The sequence below is a fragment of the Schistocerca cancellata genome, chromosome 1, assembly GCF_023864275.1.
Source record: "Schistocerca cancellata isolate TAMUIC-IGC-003103 chromosome 1, iqSchCanc2.1, whole genome shotgun sequence".
Lineage (NCBI taxonomy): Eukaryota > Metazoa > Arthropoda > Insecta > Orthoptera > Acrididae > Schistocerca > Schistocerca cancellata.
This window is the reverse complement of record NC_064626.1, coordinates 781,600,501-781,625,749: the sequence shown is the minus strand read 5'-3', so window position 1 is coordinate 781,625,749 and position 25,249 is coordinate 781,600,501. Positions and strand designations below refer to the sequence as shown.

The 25,249-nt window shown below is 42.6% G+C and overlaps 1 protein-coding gene and 1 non-coding gene across 2 annotated transcripts in view; one reads left to right on the top strand and one right to left on the bottom strand.

Moving 5' to 3' along the window:
* LOC126102751 (CCN family member 4) overlaps positions 1-25,249 on the bottom strand; it is a 369,631-nt gene that overhangs the window by 47,631 nt on the left and 296,751 nt on the right. The window contains exon 4 of the mRNA XM_049912327.1: positions 8,648-8,739. Coding sequence (XP_049768284.1) covers positions 8,648-8,739 — 92 coding nt within the window. The remainder of the gene's footprint in view (positions 1-8,647; positions 8,740-25,249) is intronic.
* Trnas-cga (transfer RNA serine (anticodon CGA)) lies at positions 17,461-17,535 on the top strand. Its single transcript has one exon. It is a non-coding gene; the product is annotated as a tRNA-Ser (tRNA).

The window sequence follows — 25,249 nt, the reverse complement described above, 5'->3', positions numbered from 1 at the left end:
TAGCAATAATAAGCACAACAAGGTAAGACAAAGCAAAGATGATGTTCTTTACAGGAAATGCTCAATATGCCCACCATCATTCCTCAACAATAGTTGTAGTCGAGGAATAATGTTGTGAACAGCATTGTAAAGCATGTCCGGAGTTATGGTGAGCCATTGGCGTCGATGTTGTCTTTCAGCATCCCTAGAGATGTCGGTCGATCACGATACACTTGCGATTTCAGGTAACCCCAAAGCCAATAATCGCACGGACTGAGGTCTGGGGACCTGGGAGGCCAAGCATGACGTAAGTGGCGGCTGAGCACACGATCATCACTAAATGACGCGCGCAAGATATCTTTCACGCGTCTAACAATATGGGGTGGAGCGCCATCCTGCATAAACATCGTACGTTCCAGCAGGTGTTTATGAGCCAGGCTGGGGATGATGCGATTCTGTAACATATCGGTGTACCTCTCACCCGTCACGGTAGCAGTTACAAAGCCAGAAACACGCATTTCCTCGAAGAAAAATGGCGAGATAACGGTATATGTGGTAAATCCGACCATACCGTGACTTTCTCGGCGTGCAATGGCCTTTCCACGACAGTTCTAGGATTTTCGGTAGCCCAAGTTCTGCAGTTGTGGGCGTTGACAGACCCTCGGAGCGTGAAATGAGTTTCGTCGGTCCACAACACGTTACTCAACCAATCGTCATCTTCCGCCATCTTTTGAAACGCCCATACCGCAAATGCCCTCCGCTTCACTAAATCGCCAGGTAACAGTTCATGATGCCGATGGATTTTGTACGGATAGCATCGGAGGGTACGCCTAAGTGCCAACCAAACAGTAGTGTATGGAATGCCGGTGTGACGTGCGACTGCACGAGCGCTGACTTCCCCGTGCATAGACGAACCCGGTACAGTCTCTATTTCTTCCTGAACTGTCTCAGCAGCATTGCGCCTTGTGCTCGGTCGGCCACTACGGGGTCTATCGTCTAAACAACCCGTGGCTTCGAACTTCGAAATCATTCTCGCCACTGCTGCATTTGTCAACGGACCTTTACCCGTTCGAATCCCCTTCTTATGGCATTGGATCGTAACGTTAAACTAGCACATTCCCCATTCTGATGATACAGCTTCACTGAAAGCGCCTTTTCAGGTAAGGTCTAGATGCTGCGACTGCTGGCGCATCTGATTCTCTCTCTCATTACAGCTGCTTTTATACACGATTGTCACGCGCAGTCACTGACGTTTTGCTGTCCAGCGCCATCTGTCGGACATTTTGTGAACTTTGTTTTTTTTTTTTTTTGCTCTAATAAAACCCCATGTCATTCTAAGCATGTGTCTCAATTTTTACCTCTCTATCTACATTATTCGGTGGTTTATTAAGTTTTCAAATTTATACTTTCTTTTTGATCACCCGTTACATGTATGCCATTAGTTAAATTACAGTTTCAGAACCCTATTGTAAGAGAATTACTGCTCAGAATGACGTCAGATTTGAACAACATATTTTTCCAATAGATGGCGCTGTAAGCGTCAGAAGATGCACACTCACATACTCGCGGCACACGGCTGTACCTCAGTTTGCGTCGGAGACGTCCAACGTGACTGCCGCCATGAAGGATCGCGCACTGCTGGTAAAACTCTTTTACAAGAACGGTGATTGTGCGCCAGTAGCCTTACAGAAGTTCCGGACACTCACGGGAATGAAGAGGGGTACTGGTCCGATGCCTGCTAAGCATCTGGAGAAAAGATTACAAAATTCGAAAAGACAGTATCTTTCATAGTGCAATGTGGCAGAGGGAGGATAGCAATTGATCCGACGTATGTCGAAGATGTGACCAGACCATTGCAGGAGGGACATGCGGGTGTGTGCAAATGTGCAGTGAACGGGGAATTTCCCGAACGTTGGACATGCCTGCGAGCATAACATTCTACGAAACCATCTACATTGCTCTTTATACAAAATCACCTATGTGCAGAAGGTGCTTGCTTCTTACCTGCCAGCAAAACAAACGATCGCTGTGGAATTCCTTGTTCGCACGGAAGTAGATAATAAATGGCCATAGAACATTTTGCGGACAGACGAAGCCCATTTCCAAGGACATGTAAATACGAAGAATTGCAAAATGTGAACAACAGAAAATCCGCACGCTCAACAACCGGTACCACATCATCTGCAAATGTGACTATGTAGTCGCGTGCTGACTGCATCGTTTATCAAAGTCGGATATTTTTTCGAGGAGAAGAGTCCTGCGCTCATGTTACCTGTACTATCACTAGTAATCAGTATGACAGTCTTTTGTGCACCAACGACATTTCAACCCTTCAACAGTGTGAATGTGTGTGTAGGATCACTTTTATGCAAGACGGTGCTCATCCGCACGTTGCACAGTCAAAGAAGCGGCTGTTGCAAATGATTTTCGGAAATGATAGAATTGTTGTTGTTGCTGTGGTCTTCAGTCCTGAGACTGGTTTGATTCAGCTCTCCATGCTACTCTACCATGTGCAAGCTTCATCATCTCCCAGTGCGTACTGCAGCCTACATCCTTCTGAATCTGCTTAGTGTATTCATCTCTTGGTCTCCCTCTACGATTTTTACCCTCCACGCTGTCCTACCAACCGATCCCTTCTTCTAGTCAAGTTGTGCCACAAACTTCTCTTCTCCCCAATCCTATTCAGTACCTCCTTATTAGTTATGTGATCTACCCATTGAATCTTCAGCATTCTTCCATAGCACCACATTTCGAAAGCTTCTATTCTCTTCTTGTCCAAACTAGTTACCGACCATGTTTCACTTCCATACATGGCTACACTCCATACATATACTTTCAGAAACGACTTCCTGACACTTAAATCTATACTCGATGTTAACAAATTTCTCTTCTTCAGAAACGCTTTCCTTGCCATTGACAGTCTACATTTTATATACTCTCTACTTCGACCATCATCAGTTATTTTGCTCCCCAAATACCAAAACTCCTTTACTACTTTAAGTGTCTCATTTCCTAATCTAGTTCGCTCAGCATCACCCGACTTAATTCGACTATATTCCATTATCTTCGTTTTGCTTTTGTTGATGTTCATCTTATATCCTCCTTTCAAGACACTGTCCATTCCGGTCAACTGCTCTTCCAAGTCCTTTGCTGTCTCTGACAGAATCACAATATCATCGGCAAACCTTAAAGTTTTTATTTCTTCTCCATTGATTTTAATGCCTACTCCGAATTTTTCTTTTGTTTCCTTTATTGCTTGCTCAATATACAGATTGAACATCATCGGGGAGAGGCTACAACCCTGTCTCACTCCATCCCCAATCACTGTTTTCCTTTCATGTCCCTCGACTCTTATAACTGCCATCTGGTTTCTGTACAAATTGTAAATAGCCTTTCGCTCCCTGTATTTTACCTCTGCCACCTACAGAATTTGAAAGAGAATATTCCAGTCAACGTTGTCAGAAGCTTTCTCTAAGCCTACAAATGCTAAAACTTAAGTTTGCCTTTTCTTAATCTAGCTTCTAAAATAAGTCGTAGGGTCAGTATTGCCTCACGTGTTCCCATATTTCTACGGAATCCAAACTGACCTTCCCCAAGGTCGGCTTCTACCAGTTTTTCCATTTGTCTGTAAAGAAGTCGCGTTAGTATTTTCCAACCGTGACTTATTAAACTGATAGTTTGGTAATTTTCACATCTGTCAACGCCTGCTTTCTTTGGGATTGGAATTATTATATTCTTCTTGAAGTCTGAGGATGTTTCGCCTGTCTCATACATTTTGCTCACCAGATGGTAGAGTTTTGTCAGGACTGGCTCTCCCAAGGCTGTCAGTAGTTCTAATGGAATGTTGTCTACTCCCGGGGCCTTTTTTCGACTTAGGTCTTTTTGTGCTCTATCAAACGCAGTATCATAGCTCCCATTTCATCTTCATCTACATTCTGTTCCATTTCTATAACGTTGCCCTCAAGTACATCGCCCTTGTATAGACGCTCTGTATTCTCCTTCCACCTTTCTGCTTTCCCTTCTTTGCTTAGAACTGGGTTTCTATCTCAGCTCTTGATATTAATACAAGTCGTTCTCTTTTCTCCAAAGGTCTCTTTTTAATTTTCCTGTAGGCAGTATCTATCTTACCCCTAGTGAGAGAAGCCTCTACATCCTTACATTTGTCCTCTAGCCATGCCCGCTTAGCCATTTTGCACTTCCTGTCGATCTCATTTTTGAGACGTTTGTATTCCTTTTTGCCTGCTTCATTTGCTGCATTTTTGTATTTTCTCCTTTCATCAATTAAATTCAGTATCTCTTCTGTTACCCAAGGATTTCTACTAGCCCTCGTCTTTTTACCTACTTGATCCTCTGCTGGCTTCACTACTTCATCCCTCAAAGCTACCCATTCTTCTTCTACTGTATTTCTTTCTCCCATTCTAGTCAATTGTTCTCTTAGGCTCTCACTGAAACTCTGTACAACCTCTGGTTTAGTCAGTTTATCCAGGTCCCACCTCCTTAAATTCCCAACTTTTTGCAGTTTCTTCAGTTTTAATCTACAGTTCATAACAAATAGATTGTGGTCAGAGTCCACATCTGCCCCTGGAAATGTCTTACAATTTAAAACCTGGATCCTAAATCTCTGTCTTACCATTATATAATCTATCTGAAACCTGTCAGTATTTCCACTCTTCTTCCATATATACAATTTCTTTTATGATTCTTGAACCAAGTGTTAGCTTAGATTAAGTTGTGCTCTGTGCAAAATCCACCAGGTGCCTTCCTCTTTCTTTTCTTAGCCCCAATCCATATTCACCTACTACGTTTCCTCCTCTCCCTTTTCCTACTACCGAATTCCAGTCACCCATGACTATTAAATTTTCGTCTCGCAACACTATCTCAATAATTTCTTTTATTTCATCATACATTTCTTCAATTTCTTCGTCATCTGCAGAGCTAGTTGGCATATACACTTGTATTACTGTCGTAGGCGTGGGCTTCGTGTCTTTCTTGGCCACAACAATGCGTTCGTTGTGCTGTTTGTAGTAGCTTACCCGCATTCCTATTTTTTTATTCATTATTAATCCTACTCCTGCATTACCCCTATTTGATTTTGTATTTATAACCCCATATTCACCTGACCAGAAGTCTTGTTCCTCCTGCCACCGAACTTCGCTAGTTCCCACTATAGCTAACTTTAACCTATCCATTTCCCTTTTTAAATTTCCAACCTACCTGCCCGATTAACGGATCTGACATTCCACGCTCCGATCCGTAGAACGCCAGTTTTCTTTCTCCTGATAACGACATCCTCCTGATTAGTCCCCGCCCAGAGATCCGAATGGGGGACTATTTTACCTCCGGAATATTTTACCCAAGAGGACGCCATCATCATTTAACCATACAGTAAAGCTGCATGCCCTCAGGAAGAATTACGGTCCTAGTTCCCCCTTGCTTTCAGCCGTTCGCAGTACCAGCTCAGCCAGGCCGTTTTGGTTAGTGTTACAAGGCCAGATCAGTCAATCATCCAGACTGTTGCCCCTGTAACTATTGAAAATGCTGCTGCCCCTCTTCAGGAACCATACATTTGTCTGGCCTCTCAACAGATACCCCTCCGTTGTGGTTGCACCTATGGTACGGCTATCTGTATCGATGAGGCACGAAAGCCTCCCCACCAACGGCAAGGTCTATGGTTCATGGGGGGGGGGGGGGATGATAGAATTATCAGCCGTCATTTCCGTGCAGCCTGCCGTATTGGTTACTTCTTCTTAATCCGTGTGAATTCTAGTTGTGGGATTGTCTGAAAGATGTGTTCACTACTCCAATTACTAACGTAATGAATTGAAGTCATGCGCTGGGCAACGGATTCTGGACAGAACCTCGAGACACTCCGATCTGTTGTGGAACATGCTGTCTCTCGATTTCAACTTATGTCAGAAAGCGGTGGACGCCGTACTGAACATGTCTCGTTCCAGTCTCACTACAGTTAGAAACCAAAGTAATTTTGCTTTTCATGCTATTTTTGGCCACAGAACAGTTAAAAAGCAATGTAATTTTGCATTTTATGAGGTTTTGGCTCAACAGTGGCACAACTGTCGAGTGCCGAACTTATGCAGTCATGCACGCTGAACTGTACGTATGGTGTAATGTGCAACTCAAACCATAGACATTTCCATTAATGAACTGACAGTTCCATTAATTAGTGAAATGTTCGTTTTTTTTTTTTTTTTTTTTTTTTTTTTTTTTTTTTTTTTTTTTTTTTTTGCCTGAAATTTTCTCCTCCGTCATTGACATGCTGTTCAAATCTGACGTCATTCTGAGTAGTGGCTCTCTTTCCGCAGAGGTTTGAAATTGGAACACCATGTAGACGAATGTTCAGGCTTCTCAAGAATAGCATCTTTGGTTAATATTTAACTGATGCAGGTCTAAGTAGCCATATCAAGAGTTCCTAACATACACGCTTCCTCAGTTATTGGGAGGCATTCCTCTCTACATAAGGCAGTCCATATGGTACCAAAATAATAGATACTTCTCTCATTCGGCATAGATAATTAACAGAACATTTGAAGATCGTTGGATCTGTTTTTCGGGAAACACAATACAGCTCATACACTTTACAGACCTAACACCTCTAGACTTTTGTCTATGGAGAAATTTAAAACTAGTAGTCTACAGCAAAACACCGACGACTCCCAAACACATGAAACACCCTAGAGCACTCATTTGTTCTTTGTAGCCGTGCAGTTTGAACTGCCTGGACCCGTGCTCTAGATCAACATGTGGAGGTGCCTGCTACGACAGTCATAATTAAAAAGGCCCTAACTGCATCTGAGTTAGGTGTTTGCAGATTTTACCAAGTTACACCCATGTTATATCAATGAACTCTTTTTCCAAAGCTGTTTGCCACAGAAAAATGTGTATAGGTTCTTTTAAATGAAGTCAGGATCAGCCATGAATGTTAACAATTACTTGCGTATGCCAAAAAATTTATCACATTGCCGCTATAGCTTAGTGAAAACCTCTACTCAATACGTTTAATCGTTCTGGACATAGTTCTGGTAGTTTCTCTCAATTACCTCACCCAGTACGTCATGCCAACTCGCATAAAGATTCTAACTTTTGCTTTTACATATGAAATTAAACGTTTGAAATGGTCGAAATTAGCAGCCTGAAAACATTAATGTGATTATGGTTGTTAAATGATTATAAGAAGCACAATAATCAACTGGTCTCGGGTTGACAGCAGTGCGTTACTCCATAAGGCTTTAAAGTATTTTATATAAATTGAAGTAGGGGGGGGGGGGAGGGAAGTAAAGGCAGGGACGTGATTATATAAGCTGCATCGAGACTTTATGCAGTATCAGCGGCGACACGTGAAAATGTTTACCAGACATGTGCAGCACAGTACTTTAATATTCTGATAGGCACTCCATCATGTCCATGAGAGACTTTAGACTTTAGTGATTTGGACATTATCTCAATCTCCACCTAGTCTGTATCACAGAGGAATATGTTATTATATTTTGGGCTATCTCTTCCCATTGTAATAGGATATGTATGGTTCAGAATCGGGCGGTTCGGGCACTAAATGGTGTAAGTTCACGAAACTCTTGTCGGTCCCTGTTCATGAGTCTGGGTATTTTTAAATTGGCCTCTCAATATGTATATTAATTACTGTCGTTTCTTGTTAACAATATTAGCTTATTCCCAAGAATAAGCAGCTTTCACTCAGTTAATAGTCGGCAGAAATTAAACCTGCATTTGGATCGGGATTCCTGAATTCTTGTGCAGAAAGACATGCAGGATACTGCTGCATCCATTTTCTATAAGCTAGTACTCGAACTCAATAATCTTAGCAGTAATCCACGCGCTTTCAAATCGAAACTGAAGAGTTTTCTCATCGGTCACTCTTTCTATTCTGTCGAGGAGTTACTTGAAAAATTAAGCTGATTCTTGTTGTATTGTTGATTGCGTTTACTTAAACTTACGGATTGACATTTTTCGGGTTCTTAAATATTTTATTTTTATCTGTTATTACCTTTATGTTGTAATTTCATGTACTGACACGTTACGTGACCTTGGAGATTTGCTCCTCACTTTGGTCGTACGGAACTTGACGTGTAACTAAAATAAAATAAAAATGGGACTCCAAACCGGGACCCTCTGTTTACTAGACAACAGCGTTAGCTTTTGCATTACCGAAATTCAACGTCAAGCGTACTTGTGTTCATGTAATTGATACACCTGGATCGGATATTAATAGCAACTATCAGTGCAGATGCACATTTCCAGTCGATCTCCAGCAGACAGAACATGGACCGCGTCTGCAGATAAGTGGTGGTTCTCGGTGTGAATGTGTGTCAGTCGAGGAACATGCCAAAACAGTTCATTAGTTTGTGCTTAACACTGTGTCTGGGTGGCGCAGTCATCAACGAACTGCCTAGTGAGCAGGAGATCGCGGGTTCGAGTCCCTGTCTGGCACAGATTTTTCACTCGTCGCCGGTGATTGAGCATAAAGTCCTGATGCGGCTGGTATCAGCAGTTCCTTCTCTTTCGTTTCCTTTCTCCCCCTCCATCTCCAGTTTACATATTATGTATCACAGCTGCGGATTCCGGGTGGTGACTGTTCTTTCAGATATTCCCGAAAAAGGTGAGCAGAGGGAAGGTTGTGCGCTGCAGCTTAGCCTACCTGGCAAGCACACTGCGTGCGGCAGTCCAAGAGGAACGTCTCACCGTTGTCGTACGTGCGGTTGTACACCGTACACGGCAGTCCTTTGATTGCTGAAACATAAGAACGGGTATCATTATTTTTTCCTTGATGCAGTTTACAAGGAAAGATCCATCTAAACGAGTGGAGAGCCTACACGGTTCTGCGTTTACATGTATCTCCAAGAAAAAAACTGCCGATATATTTAAAAGGAAGGAGACTACAGCATTAAATTTTATGTCGGTTAGGCAGTTCGTAAATTCTTAATATTGAATGGGTTAAAAATTTCTGTATGTTTCATGACGGCGACGCAGATTTCTTAAGCGCATTCCATTAAGAACCTTCATCGAACAACTTCAGTACTGACGTATTGGGGTGTCGTGTCTTCTACCGGATATCAGTGACGTCTATGCACAATACTTCAACATAGTGTGTCGTTGCTTTCAGGGGATGGAGAGGCTCAATCATTTCTGGAACATTTTAATTCACGCCATCCAAACATAGAATTCATCATGAAACTGGAGAAGGATGGTCAGTAGCCATTTCTGGATGTACTGGTCAAATGGAGAGCTGATGCGTCACTTGACCACAAAGTTTATCGTAACCGAAACATATTGATTTATACCTGTAAGCTAGCAGCTGACATTATCCAGCACTGAAGAACGTTGTTCTAAAGACCCTGGTCCACGTACCACACAGGTTGACGGAGCGAGCTACTTTGACGTCAGAATTACAGCATCTGCGCTCAATGTTCTCCAGAAATGGATACACGGTCAAAAATATTTAGAGGGCTTCTCAGCCATCAACTGTTCCACACGATAAGAAGAACAGCAAGATGAAGCAAAGACTGTGGCTTATCAGTCACATCCAGGGACTATTTCTGCCAAGACCAGCAGGACTCTCAAGAAGCATACGAGTAACTTCAAGTGTGTGTGCTGTCCACCAGTCAAAATAAGAGGACTGCTGGAAAACATGAAATATAACGTTGGTTTACGAAAACCGGGAATTTATAATACAGCTTGCCAATTTTGTAAGTCGTACATTGGCCAATCAACTAGGATAAATGACATCGGATGACAAGAACACCCGAGGCACACTAGGCTGAGGCACGAAACTAAATCAGTCTTTGCCGAGCAGTGCCAGGGACTTGATCAAGCCATGACTTAGGATTATGGCACAGACTACCGGATACTGGGGCAATGTTACAAGGGGGTCAACAGAGTTAAAGATGACGATAAATAAACTAATGAATAGTGACACTGGGTACCAATCCATTGTAGCATGGGATCCAGTAACAGAGTTGCTAAAACTGCAGCGGTCGCACAAGCAGAACCCAGCACAGAGGAAGAACTAAGAATGTGGACATGGGGAACGAACCCCAGCCAGAGCACCAGGTACACTGTAGTGATAACAGGACGCCAGATCGCTGCCAGGCGCAGCGGTCTGAATACGGAATGCTAACTCGCGAAAGACTCAACAGACCGAAACGGGACGTCTTAACACGATTCTCTACGGACGGACGTCAAACGGAGCTCCTACAACCGACAATGAGAGGTAGATATGGAGAGAAGGCAGTAGGTTTAAATATTGTATCCGTTCCCCTTGACTAGCTTGACTAGCAAGTCTGAGCAGCACTTGATGAAGGCAACGAGTTACGTTGTCGGAATGCAGCAGAAAACCGAAACCTCAATATTGTAACAGATAACAGGAAAAGAGCGTATAATTACACCATAAATACATTATGCTTGATGAAAACTGAATAAACGAATAGTTTCCAAATACATCACTAATAAATCTAACACTAAAAGGTACAAACACATCATTTTAGGACACAGAATAGTGTGTATCTGAAGCAGTTTTTCAATCTGCTTACTGCGAAAATACCTGAAGTATGTTGTTTCATTAAAGCACATCACAATTATGTTACTGTGTCGTCTCGTGTCGATATGAAATAGCTTTTATAAATTGATAAAATAGAGAACTGTATTCTATTTCCAATATGTAAATGGAGTGGTATTCCCAAACTATGCTAAGATAGTGTAAATTTCAAAGACATGCTACTTAAGAACACAAGGTATAGCAGTAGTCGAAGGATGGAGTAAGGTATTTCCATTACTTCGTTTCAGTGCTCTACGCTCGTTTAAAATTCTGATTTATTATTCGTTGTTAAAAATATTATTTATTAACTATATTACCACTTGTCTCCGCTCTTCATCAAAATTAAATGTCTTCATTATTCAGCAGTACCCGAGCAACAACACATTACTTCTACACCGTTAAAAAATTAAACTCTTTAATACCGTATGTCACCAAGTAAAGTAATCTCCGTAATTGGTCCATCAAACTCCAGGCATAAGTGATATAGCTGTACATAAATGAGGGCAAGTACTGAAGCGCATTTACTCACCGAAACCGATTGAGTTACCTGACGCACTCTGGGCAAATATTTTTATGAATTAATAAGACATTTCTAAAACATGACAGTAGAAAGCGATTTTGGATTCATAACATGAAAGGTAACACGATTGTGGTGACACCGAATTTTTTGGTCAATACAGCAAGATATCGAGAGTTCGTTCTCTAGGAAAAACTCAGTATTACACGCACTGAAAAGTATCGAACCAAAAGCGTCAACAGTGTAAACAGTGGTTTGAGAAGAGACTGACGCGCGACATCACACCGTAGCTCTGTAGTCCTAGCGAAAAGACCACTCTCATACTGTGCCAGATCTTCAGGCACATTTTAAATTCCCTATCTGTCGTACAGCCACTACACCACCATCGCCATGTTGCGCAGCTGACTGGTGTCACGATGAATATCCAGCCGTAAGACTGGCACCAGGCTGAGGCTAGGTCGAGTAATTGGGCAGGAAGTAACCGTCTGCAACTATTTTACATGTGACGTATCAGTTCGGCCGATACTGTATATATGACAACTGGAAATGGGAAACGTTCTGAGTGCCATACATGACATTTGTCAGGAGAATGAAAAAAAAATCATATACCTCTATTTGTAGATACATGATTTGTATCTAAAAAATCTGAGAAGGTATTCTGATAGCACAAAATTACGCTGCTGACCACATCACCGCAAGAAACAATTAAACAAATTTGAAAATAAATACTTTTTGAAGAATGTTCTAAGTGCCATACCAGGAAACTGACTTGTTGTTAGTCCCAATAACGAAATATTTACAAGCTGATTCTTTCTTCGAAGGGAACGGCAATCAATCACTGTTAATAATACAGTAAAGCATTTTTTTAAAATTTTTTTTACACCAGTAGCACGGTTACCGATTTTGTGCCGACAGGTTTATCTTCGGACGGTTATTCACGTTTCGATTACAATTGTTGCTGTTTGCATTCCTTGTTGGCTCTTGTCCTTCAAAAACTAATATAAACAACAACTAATATAAACTACAGCCCTTTGAAGACGAACCTCGTAGTTTTAAACCGGTAACGGCGCTATTTGTGTAAATAAACAGGATTATAAACAAGTAGCTGTTTGCTGGTTTCTCGTTTTTTTACATATCCGGGATCTCAAAAACGTGTTTTTGACAAAATAGCAGGAAGAAAGTTAAGAAAGTTATGTGGCAAGTGCCATTAATACTGAGGCACCATGGTTTCTCTGTAATAGAAGTACAGCAATAAGTTTTTTACCAGTAGAACTGTGGTGAGCAAAAATCACTTCTCATGTCTTTTACATTTTGGAACTCCAGAGGGAAGCACAGCTATCTGGTAAAGCATGTTCGAAAGACGGTCTCCATGATTTGGTACCTAGGTCAAGTCTAGAGACATGTAACAGAGTATCGAGAACGCAACAGCAGTGAAAAGGCCGGCCGGAGTGGCCGTGCGGTTCTAGGCGCTGCAGTCTGGCACCGAGCGACCGCTACGGTCGCAGGTTCGAATCCTGCCTCGGGCATGGATGTATGTGATTTCCTTACGTTAGTTAGGTTGAATTAGTTCTAAGTTCTAGGCGACTGATGACCTCAGAAGTTAAGTCGCATAGTGCCCAGAGCCATTTTTGAACCAGCAGTGAAAAAGCTTTTAGTGGAAAGATGGCTCTTAGAATTTTTTACATTTCCACTCTTCGCATGTTTCTGAATGGTTATGCAGCAGACGTTCTTAAGCAACGCTGCATCTGATCGTAAATTGTAACATTGACTGTGGGCGAACTTTTTTGTGAACAAGTGTAAGCTTAAACGATATGACACAGCCTTGCTCTTGGACTACGCTGCTCAGCTGTTGCTCTGTTTGCCTCTTGCACACTACCATTTCTTAGGACACTGCATTTTATGCACGCCTTTCTAAACAGCGAGGTACTCCAGAAGTAATGTTTTATTAGTACAGTTGGTGGAAATGTGTGAATGTACACTCTCCCGGTGTACTATTCATGAGAAGCTCTCGGGTTTCCGGTCGAGTGGCAGTGTTTTATTAAAGCAGTTTCCAGCGTCTTTATATGCGTAGAGCAGAAATCTTTGACGACTTTTTGTTACTGCCGTGCTTGGTCGTATCATAAACATAGGTTTATTTAGTGAATAACCCGAATCATCTGTGTAAATGTCTTACTACGATTTTACAGATTTTGTGGAGCCATAAACAAAAATTATTTTTCTTATTACTATCGACTACTACATTAACTTTCATGTTTGTTAGATTAATAAATTATTGACATTGGCCCCAGTTTTATGTGTTAAATCCAACCAACTACTCCCTTGATCCTTTGAAACAGAATTTCTTCTATATCACTATGATCTTGTTACATGGGAGGCGAACGTTGTGCTACTTCTGTGTTTTTGGCTACGGGTGGACCACATACAATACCAAGATTCTACTCTTTCTATTTTGTCATCTTTTCTCTTGTTTAGATTTCCTTTCTTTACTCTCTTTGCATTTTTCAATTCTATTTTCATTCTTACCGTTTTCCTTTAGTTTCTTTTAGTAATTAAATTCATAACAGTTTCTTTCCTTTCACGCATCTTAATTTTATTTAATTCTCGTTGCTTCTACACGTAACAACTAAACCGAACCTTAGTTTGGATTTTGGGTTGGTTTGTTCCGTGGATCCCTTGTTATGACTTCCTGTACTATTTCTGTAATGCGTTTCTTCAGACATCGTTCGCATCATCCACTCAATGGTATGATTCAAGACACACCATCGGAATAAATGAATATGTTTATGAAATTATTTAGTTGCTGTTAGGACGTCTCCATAATTATGGTTGATTACCTCACAAAATCACTATATAATGGGAAATCACTCGGAAGATATATTCAGCTGTCACATACATAAGAGAACTGTTTTTAACAGTCCCTGGTAACAGATAGAACAGAGGAGTATTTCAGGAGTAAATAACACAGTGTGTAAATTGAGTATGGAAGACCGCTGATTACCAGGTCTACTTTTCGGCAAAATAACAGAAACATGTTCTTATGCATTCATATAGTCCGATATCGCTAGTTTTCATAATTATAAGCTATTGACTGTCCTTAGTAGTATACGGATCTCTAGTTACAAGTTTTATACTTAAATTTACAGGCTGCTCTCCGCGTTAGCAATTCAAGGCTCAATATACACACCTCAAAGAAAGGTCTGCGTCACTAAAACCTCCCACAGATGTAAACAACCATGCATGAGCAGAGCCTATTAGACGGAGGAGGTCCAACAGCCGATTAGTCCAGTCATTCCACCAGGAAGAAGGTAGACGGCTCGTGTTGTATGTAGTTCAATCATGGCTAGACGGTCAGTACCGCGGTTCGATCGCGTCCGAATCGTTACGTTGTGCCAAGAAAGGTTCTCAACTAGGGAAGTGTCCAGGCGGCCAGGAGTAAACGAAAGCCATGTTGTCCGGATGGAGGAGATACGAAGAGATAGGAACTGTCGATGACTTGCATCGCTTACGCCGCCCAAGGGCTACTACTGCAGTGGATGACCGCTACGTATGGATTATGGCTCGGAGGAACAATGACAGCAACGCCACCATGTTGAATAATACTTTTCGTGCAGCCGCAGAACGTCATGTTAGGACTCAAACTGTGCCCAATTGGCTCCTTGATGCGCAACTTCACTGCCGACGTCCATGGCGAGATCCATCTTTGCAACTACGACACCATGCAGCGCGCAACTCAACAACATGCCGAATGGACCGCTCAGGATTGGCATTACGTTCTCTTCACCGATGAGTGTCGCATATGCCTTCAAAAAGACAATCGTCGAAGACGTTTTAAGAGGCAACCCGATCAGGCTGAAAGCTTTCCAGCCAGTGCAGCAAGGTGGAGGTTTCCTGTTGTTTTGAGGTGGCATTATGTGGGACCGACGTACACCGCTGGTGGTCATGGAAGGTGCCGTAACGGCTGTAGGATACGTGAATGCCATCCTCCGACCGAAAGTGCAACCATATCGCCAGCATTTTGGCGAGACATTCGTCTTCATGGACGACAATTCGCGCCCCCATCGTGCATAGCTTGTGAATGATTTCCTTCAGGACAACGACGTAGCACTAGAGTGGTCGGCATGTTCCCCAGACATGAATCCTATCGATCATGGCTGGGATATATTGAAAAGGGATGTTCACGGACGACGAGACCCATCAACCACTCTGAGGGATCTACGCCGAATCGCCGTTGAGGAGTGGGACAATCCGGACCAACAGTGCCATGATGAACTTGTGGATAGTATGCCAGCCGAACACAGCCATGCATCCATGCAAAAGGACGTGCTACTGGGTATTAGAGGTACCGGTGTGTACAGAAATCTGGACCACCACCTCTGAAGGTCTCGCTCTGTGGTGGTACAACATGCAACGTGTGGATTTTATGAGCATTAAAAAGGGCGGAAACGATGTTTATGTTGATATCTATTCCAATTTTCTGTACAGTTTCCGGAACTCTAGGAACCGAGGTGGTGTACAACTTTTTCTGGTATGTGTATATTGACGGTGTTGTACTTCACCTGTTCTGTTGTCATTATTGGAAGTTGAATCGCTTCCATATTGTTGCCATTAATAATGTAGAACTGCCTCAGATGCGCCAAGGCATGGAATGGAATAGGCAATGATTCTGTCTACCGGTGTTCAGTGGTCAGGGAAACCTTAATCAGAATCGTTGGGTCGAGACCTGATACATAGAATAATACCGCGACAGCCTGCGAGAGAAATTCAAGACTCTGATATATCCAAACACAGTTATGAACTCATACGAGCATATAGCAGCAGCTAGGCATCCAAGTATCAGCCTTTAATAACTTGGATCGGGAAAGTAGAAAACATTTGAGCAACTACGAAGCAACTTTCTTCTTTAAACCTTTCGTAAACTCATTAGGCTCATGATGTTGGACGTTAAAATAAGCTGCCTAGGTGAACTCTTGACAACCAAGAACACTGAAAAGAAGGCTATAGAATGAGTTCCACGATTACATTCAGAGGATATGGGACTCAGCAGAATAATGGAAAGTTCAGGTAGACCACAGACTCCAAGGGAAAGCACGGAGGTTCACTGATACTGAGATCTGGTGACTATGGTGGTTGGAGAGATGCGACAATTCGTCCTTGTAGTTACAAACCGGTCCTGGACGAGGCAAGTTGTGTCAACAGCATCATCATTTGGGGAGCAAAAACTGTAACATGGGATGGACGTGATCAGCCAAAATGATGAAATAAATCTTAACAGTAGTGCGACCTTGCAGTGCAGCCTTGGAAATTATGAAATTCTACGATATGACTATCCAAATAAACACCAAACGCCTGCCATGTTTCACTCCTGGGATATAAATTCGGCCAGAAGTTGGAAGTAGTGTGAGACATGACTCGTATTACCAAATGACTTTCTCCATAGCTCTATATTACATTTATACGACTTCGGCACAACGCGTTCCTGTTACGAGAAATTGAATCACTGAAGTCTAGTTTTGGAATTCCATCTCGTCCTGCAACTCCCAGCTTATACTCTACCCTTCGAGCTTGAAAATTTCTCTGGTATTCAGCCGGGTAGTGTCGTCCAAAGGCGCGATATTTCTGTAATCTGACTCCTTGCCATCTTTAGGCTGAATATCCGAGAAGTTTTCAAGATTTCTGTACGCCTGGAAAACCTCAGATCACACCCTTGGTGCTGTTTTCTGCTGACCGATTTAGCAAATGTGACATTCTGTTCTGCAGTGACTTTTGTAGCTGCCGTTCTCATCTCGAATAATCCTCCATCACGACCACTCAACACACAGCATCGTCCGCGTTGTGACTTAGCGGATGATATGCCTCCGCTTTCCCTTTGTATTGTAAAATGAAATGAAATTATCGTTTTGCACTGATGGCCGAGAGTGAGGTTCAGCTGCCGAGTCTTATTTCAGGTGACACCACACTGGGCTACTTGCGCGTCGTGGATGATTAGTGCAACACAACACCCAGTCCACGAGCGGAGAGAATCTCAAAGCTAGCCGGGAATCAAACCCGGACCCGCTGCATAATAGGAAAACACATTACCACTGCCAGAATGAGATTTTCACTCTGCAGCGGAGTGTGCGCTGATATGAAACTTCCTGGCAGATTAAAACTGTGTGCCGGACCGAGACTCGAACTCGGGACCTTTGCCCTTCGCGGGAAAGTGCTCTACCAACAGAGCTACCCAAGCACGACTCACGACTTTGCAAACATCCCCTAGGCTGTGGCTAAGCCATGTCTCCGCAATATCCTTTCTTTCAGGAGTGCTAGTTCTGCAAGGTTCGCAGGACAGCTTCTGTAGAGTTTGGAAGGTAGGAGACGATGTACTGGCAGAAGTAAAGCTTTGAGGACGGGGCGTGAGTAGTGCTTGGGTAGCTCAGTTGGTAGAGCATTTGCCCGCGAAAGGCAAAGGTCCCGAGTTCGAGTCTCGGTCCGGCACACAGTTTTAATCTGCCAGGAAGTTTCACGTTACCACTGAGCTAAGCAGGTGGACTCCTGCGTACGATACGGTGCCTCTTGAAACACCAAACACTTCGGCTATCGTGGTTACAGAAGCACCTATCACAACAGCACCACCTGTTTGCCAGCTTTCGAATTCACTTAGCTGCGACATAACACTTTCACAAGTATACAGCACACTGTTCTGATCACGACGGAAACTTGCAACGTATTGCAAAAGTGCCGCAAGTGGTTAAATACAACAGCGCCACCTGCAGGCTCAGCTAGTATCTAAATTTACGTTCAGGTATGCATTTCTCGCGGTGTTTCCATATTTTTGTCCAATATCTGCAGTTACCTAGGATCCGAGCTCGATAATTTTCAAGCGGGTAATACTTTTTGTAAGAGAACAGCCTTTTTTACATTGAGAAAAGAAAACTGCATTCTTTGAATACGAATTCACTGTTAAAGATATTCTTCACTTGGCGATACAGCAGCGCCCGTACTAAGAGTTCAGAAGAAGGAATTCTCTCCTTTGGTGCACGCAACGTATTTCGGGCCGCATACGGTCGGAAAGGAACAAGGCCAGAAGAGAAGAAGGAATTGAGTGAAACCTTTCCGGCTGCGCTCCGGAGGCGGGGAGGCAGGCCTCTCACCGGGTGGCGGTATCGGCGTGGAGGCGGAGGCCAGACCGCGGGGCCGCCCCTCGGGCGGGAAGGAATTACAGTCGCAGACGCGGACAGACGGAACGGGAAGCGGCGGGGCAGGGCGAGGCGAGGAAGGAGCCGGGCATATAGCCTTTGGCCTCGCCCTCTCTTGTATAAACGGGGAATTTATATTCAGCAGGGGGCGGCGGTGCGGGGAGCCCCAGTATATGTGTAAATCAGCTGCGAGCCGTGCCAAATGTAGCAGCGCAGTCTGATGAAACAAGGCGCGAAGGCGGTGGGGGCGGTGGAGGCGGTGGAGGCGGCGGCGAACCAGCAGCAGGGCGGCACGCCACGTCACGCAACACCGTAGATTTATTGCTCGCCGTTCCTCGAGATTACAGCGCTATAGTCGGCGCGAGAATGGACGGCTAACAGATTATCGGTGCTGTGGAGATGTACCAAACAAGCAACTTTTTCGGTTTTGGACGTCTTCGTAACGTAGCCCAAGCACAAACTCAACCACACATAGAAGCACATGGACACTTCCCTTTGTTACTTTATTTCTTACTAGCTGGACCCGATCGCGCTTCTTTGTGTGTCAGTCTGTTTATACGGTATAGAAAGGAAAGAGAAAGCATATGTTTCTAACATGCTCAGGGACTGGATATACGTCCTAATCTTCTCCTCTCCCCTGTGTCTGCCAATCTCCCCCTCCCTTTTCTTTGTCCCTCCTTCCTTCCTCCCGTCTTTCTCTGTCCATCTTCTCCTTGCTGCGCTCTCCTTCTCATATTTCCCCCTTTTTCTCCCTGTTTCTCGATGTTCAAATGGCTCTGAACACTATGGGACTTAACATCTGTGGTCATCAGTCCCCTAGAACTTAGAACTACTTAAACCTAACTAACCTAAGGACATCACACACATCCATGCCCGAGGCAGGATTCGAACCTGCGACCGTAGCAGTCCCGCGGTTCCGGACTGAGCGCCTAGAACCGCTAGACCACCGCGGCCGGCTCCCTGTTTCTCAGTCCACCACCTCACAACTGTGAAAAAACAATAATGTCTAGGACAGATAATCCGACATTATTGAATAAAAGAAGCTAGAGAAGCCTAAAATAACAAGTACTATGACACTGCCGATGAACAACATTTCCAGTGCTACATTCCGCAAAGGGAGACTGATTAAAGAGAGTCCAGGAATCCGTGACTTCATCAAGAGAAAATGTATGTGTAAAAGGCGAATGAATTTCGTACTTAATTAAAAATTTCGTATTTATTTTGAAGATTACATGATATGTGGAAGCAATGAGTAACGTAAGTTAAGTCGAATGGCATTGTAGGTTAGGGGTCTCTCAACGTCGTTAAGTCACCCAATGCTGCTTCCAGGGCCAGAACGGCACCTTCCCGTCACGAAGTTTGAGCGTGAGGCTGAATTTTAGTGTCATGTTGGCGAAGGAGAGAAAAAGAAGACGGCTAAACTTGATTACGATATGGAACCTGCAAAGTTTGAATAAAGCCAAATGGACAGATGAGCTTCACGTCACTACTCGACCGACGAATCATCATCAGCGTCACACGCCTCTACTTCGTAACACAACATGTAAAGCTTCGATGTTAAACCCAAGATACTGGTGTAAAATATGACGATCAGGAACTGTGCGTCACTCTTACCCTTCCGCTTGCTGAATGAATAGTGGCGATTAATATTTGTTTCACGAACTGGATTCAAACAGACCGGCTTTGAATCGAGCATCACTGCAAGACTGTAAGAAGACTGAGAAATAAATGTCAGTCTTATCACGGTGTGAGAAATAGTAAAACAAACATTACGTCAGTTGCCTGAATAGTGGATGATCAAAAAGTCAGTATAAATTTGAAAACTGAATAAATCACGGAATAATATAGATAGAGAGGTACAAATTGACACACATGCTTAGAATGACATGGGGTTTTATTAGAACCAAAAAAATACAAAAGTTCAAAAAATGTCCGACAGATGGCGCTTCATCTGATCAAAATAACAATAATTAGCATAAGAAAGTAAGACAAAGCAAAGATGATGTCCTTTACAGGAAATGCTCAATATGTACACTATCATTCCTCAACAATAGTTGCAGTCGAGGAATAATGTTGTGAACAGCATTTTAAAGCATGTCCGGAGTTATGGTGAGGCATTGGCGTCGTATGTTGTCTTTCAGCATCCCTAGAGATGTCGGTCGATCACGATACATTTGCAACTTCAAGTAACCCTAAAGCCAATAATCGCATGGACTGAGGTCTGGGGACCTGGGAGGCCAAGCATGACGAAAGTGGCGGCTGAGTACACGATCATCACCAAACGACGAGCGCAAGAGATCTTTCAAGCGTCTAGCGCCATCCTGCATAAACATCGTACGTTCCAGCAGGTGTTTATCAGCCAGGCTGGGGATGATGCGATTCTGTAACATATCGGCGTACCTCTCATCCGTCACGGTAGCCGTTACAAAACCAGAATCACGCATTTCCTCGAAGAAAAAAGGCCCGATAACGGTAAATGTCATAAACCCAACCCATATCGTGACTTTCTCGTCGTGCATTGGTGTTTCCACAGAAGTTCTAGAAGCGTAAAAAGAGCTTAGTCGGTCCACAACACGTAACTCAACCAATCGTCATCTTCCGCCATCTTTTGAAACGCCCACACCGCAAATGCCCTCCGCTTCACTAAATCGCCAGGTAACAGTTCATGATGCCGATGGATTTTGTACGGATAACATCGGAGGGTACGCCTAAGAGCCAACCAAACAGTAGTGTATGGAATGCCGGTGCAACGTGCGACTGCACGAGCGCTGACTTTCCCGTGCATAGACGAACCCGGTACAGTCTCTATTTCTTCCTGAACTGTCTCAGCAGCATTACGCCTTGTGCTCGGTCGGCCACTACGTAGTCTATCGGGGTCTATCGTCTAATCAACCCGTGGCTGCGAACTTTGAAATCATTCTGCCACAGTTGCATTTGTCAACGGACCTTTTCCCGTTTGAATCCCCTTCCTATGGTGATAGGATCGTAACGCTGTACTAGCACATTCCCCATTCTGATAATACAGCTCCACTAAAAGCGCCTTTTCAGGTAAAGTCAACATGTTGCGACTGCTGGCGCATCTGTTTCTGTCTCTCATTACAGCTCATTTTATACACGATTGCCATGCGTAGTCACTGACGATTTGCTGTCCAGCGCCACCTGTCGGACATTTTGCTAACTTTGTTTTTTTTGTTTGTTCTAATAAAACCCCATGTCATTCCAAGCATGTGTGTCAATTTTTACCTCTCTATCTACATTATTCGGTGGTTTATTAAGGTTTCAAATTTATACTGACTTTTTGACCTCCCGGTATATCACTGCAGGACATATAATTACTTCACAGTAGTTATCAATAACAGTTCTTAATTGCAGGATGTATATATAGCCAGTTCGTCTAAGTGTGTTTGCTCATATTACAGTACTAAACTTCAAGAATTCGACTGACCGTCCTCTCTACCGAAATTTCGAAGTTACATCTAATCTCTCGTCGACTGCGATTACCTCTCACATTAAGGTGTTTTGCTTTTCTATTTGATGTGGTATCAACATTAGTAATTTGTCGTAGGATGAAGTCTCATCCCAAAACAGTTTGGGAAATGTTTACGGACCGCATTAGTTTAGTCAGTAAATAAACATACCACAAGCCGCTCTTTTTTTCACCATTCTTGGGGCTATTTCCTCTTTTTCGTTGTTTTCGTTTGTTCACCAGCTACAGCCAATACAAATAAAAAACACGCTTTATTTTGGATGTTTATGTCTTAACCTTGTAAAATCGTGTTGCCAGTTAATATTATTGACACTATGAGAGTCGGTTCAGTATTTGTCAGTAAATACTGAACGTGTGCAGGCCCTCTTACGTGCGAGACCCTTAACCACGATGCCACCTTCCTCGATTGCTACCACCATGCCCGAGGTATGATATACCAGTTATTATTGGCTTCTCATATTGCTAAGATGCTGTGTATTGCGTACTATCTTGTCCAAGTTAATGAAATCGCGCGGTTTTAACAATTCATTTACAAAATTCCGATCGTAACCACCAGTCACGAAGCGTATTGCCTTATGAAGCCACTGTCGCTGATACTTCTCACAGCAAGGCCGCTAGACCATTGAATAGCCTCTTCACATGCTAGTGGCTCGGTCCTCTTTTTTTAGAAATGGTAGCTTGTATGCGAAAACTGGCCTTTACGAACAGTTACTGCTCCCGATCTCCTCTGAGGTTTCCTGGGAGTTTAGAGGTAACAAACAATCCACTATGGCTCTAATCACTAGAGATTCACTCTCCGTGTTACTGTGCACGCCATTCTAAGGTCACTTAACGGAGTGAGCAAATAATTCAACTGTACTGCCTAGAACTCCCATTACTAGTGATATACCCAGTATTTACGAATATGACTTCAGGAAGAACACTATAATGTTCTATTGCCCACCAATTACAATACGTATCGTGAAATATTCAATTCTATCGCTCACTGCTTAGCCATAAAAGCGGATAGCACCACAAAAGATTTTTCCTATGCATCATCAACATTTAAAACATTTTTTTAGTAATCAGTCTTCAGACTTCTTTGATGCGGCCCGCCACGAATATGTCTTCTGTGCCAACTCCTCAACTCCCAGTCAGAGTAGCACTTTCGCCTTACATTCTGAATTATTTGCTGAATGTATTCCAATACCTGCCCGCCCCTGCAGTTTTTACCCTCTACAGTTCCCTCAAGTAAAGTGGACGTTATTTCCTGATGCCTATCGTCCCGAAAGAAAAAAAAAAACTTTTATAAATGTTACGCATAAACTAATTACGTTTGCTGTTCGATTTCAACTTAACATTTGCCGTTTCAGTCATGTACTTATGTCTAATGGTGTATCCACTAAACAGGTTTTCCTCATATTTTACTGAAACCATACTACTTTCTCTGCTACTATGCATTCTATTAATTAGCTGATTCTGTTGCTGGACTCGTTGTCTGTTTTGCAGTGTCATGATAGTCTCGGCCGCTTTCTGTTCAAAGAATTCAAAACATTATTAGTGTTCGTTGGATCACTAACTACGAAATAAAAACTTTGCACAATTTCACTTTTATATTCTGAAAAATTTCATTCGAGTGATTGACAAAATGTATGTCCGTCAACTTCCAGACATTAACTCTGTACAACATCTGCAACACTACCTAACTGTTTCTTACAGTAACTAAAACCCTACTTGCTTCTCATGCACCTCTACCCGCCAACTTCGAGCAAGAACAAGGATCACACATCACTGTAAATAACCCAGTTATTTACATCTCTGGTAAAGAAATTATTTCAATCAACTGATATATTTAGCGAAAATTAGTAAAAATAAGTTTGATTATTGTCACATTGAAACTTTAAAATTACCTTAAACACATCAAAAATAAACAGCTGTGTATGAAACAATGGATTTCATTAACACATTTTTTACGCAAAGTTCTTCATTTACTAATGCCCATTAATATCGGATGTTTCATTTTGCCCATGACTTCACACTATACAAGGATAATAATTCTGTATTAAGAAGGCTAAGCAAACAAAACTACTTAATTAAGAATTTTATGCTTTTAAATTTCACAAAACTGTAAGATATAATTTACAGAACCGTCGGTTTTACAGTTCGTAAGTGCACAACTAAAGCGGTTGCATAATAATAACCCAGTCAATGAAGCCAAGAAATGATTGAGTATGATAAATAATTTATGTACTCGCAAATTTTTGTACAGTTCTGAGGGGGAGTGTCATAAACAGCATGCTACAAATCGTGTCCGATGTTGAGGGCGGGTGGGTGAGTGTGAGTATGGAGGTTCATTTTTATTACAGAAAAGATTCTACACATTTTTTCCTCTAGGACCAATTGTTTGCACGAATAGAGAGAGAGAGAATACTGAAAATTTCGCGTACCTCACATGCGCTGTAATTCAGGTAGCTGTTGTAGGCCAATTTTTGGCAGTTTCCTGACTCGATGGGCTACAAGTGTTCCGTATCTAATTTTTCCTCTCGACTTCCTCCACACCTCTGTGGTAAGTTGTACACAATTATCATTTAGAACCTGCATAGGACATACATTTACAAGCACAAGCTTTTTTCTATACTGCTGTGTAATTCAGCAAGCTAATATATCGATTATTTATTTAAATTAATAACAAAATCAATGCTACAGTAATCCTCCAGTGACCAACCTAAAGTGGAAAATATATTGACTTCCCATGAACGGTTCTATTAAAATTGTTTCGTGTTAAAAGATTTCTTGAAAAATGGAAGCTGAAGGATGATATACACAAAGAAAAACTGAAAACCTAAACAGTGCAAACTGAATCCACGTGTCTTCTTATTGAAGTTCTGTCAACATCTGAATGGCGAATATGGTAAAACCGTCATTCGCAACCTCGCACGATCAGTACGAATTCATACTACTGAAAATATTTTTCGGGTCGAGAAATATTACTCGTCATTATGTCTAGTACCGACAGTATGTCAATACAGGCACTCAAACGGGCAAACAAATGAGGATTGATAATACAGGGTGATTCAAAAAGAATACCACAACTTTAAAAATGTGTATTTCATGAAAGAAACATAATATAACCTTCTGTTATACATCATTACAAAGAGTATTTAAAAAGGTTTTTTTCACTCAAAAACAAGTTCAGAGATGTTCAATATGGCCCCCTCCAGACACTCGAGCAATATCAACCCGATACTCCAACTCGTTCCACACTCTCTGTAGCATATCAGGCGTAATTGTTTAGATAGCTGCTGTTATTTCTCGTTTCTAATCATCAATGGTGGCTGGGAGAGGTGGCCGAAACACCATATCCTTAACATACCCCCATAAGAAAAAATCGCAGGGGGTAAGATCAGGGCTTCTTGGAGGCCAGTGATGAAGTGCTCTGTCACGGGCTGCCTGGCGGCCGATCCATCGCCTCGGGTAGTTGACGTTCAGGTAGTTACGGACAGATAAGTGCCAATGTGGTGGCGCTCCATCCTGCTGAAATATGTATT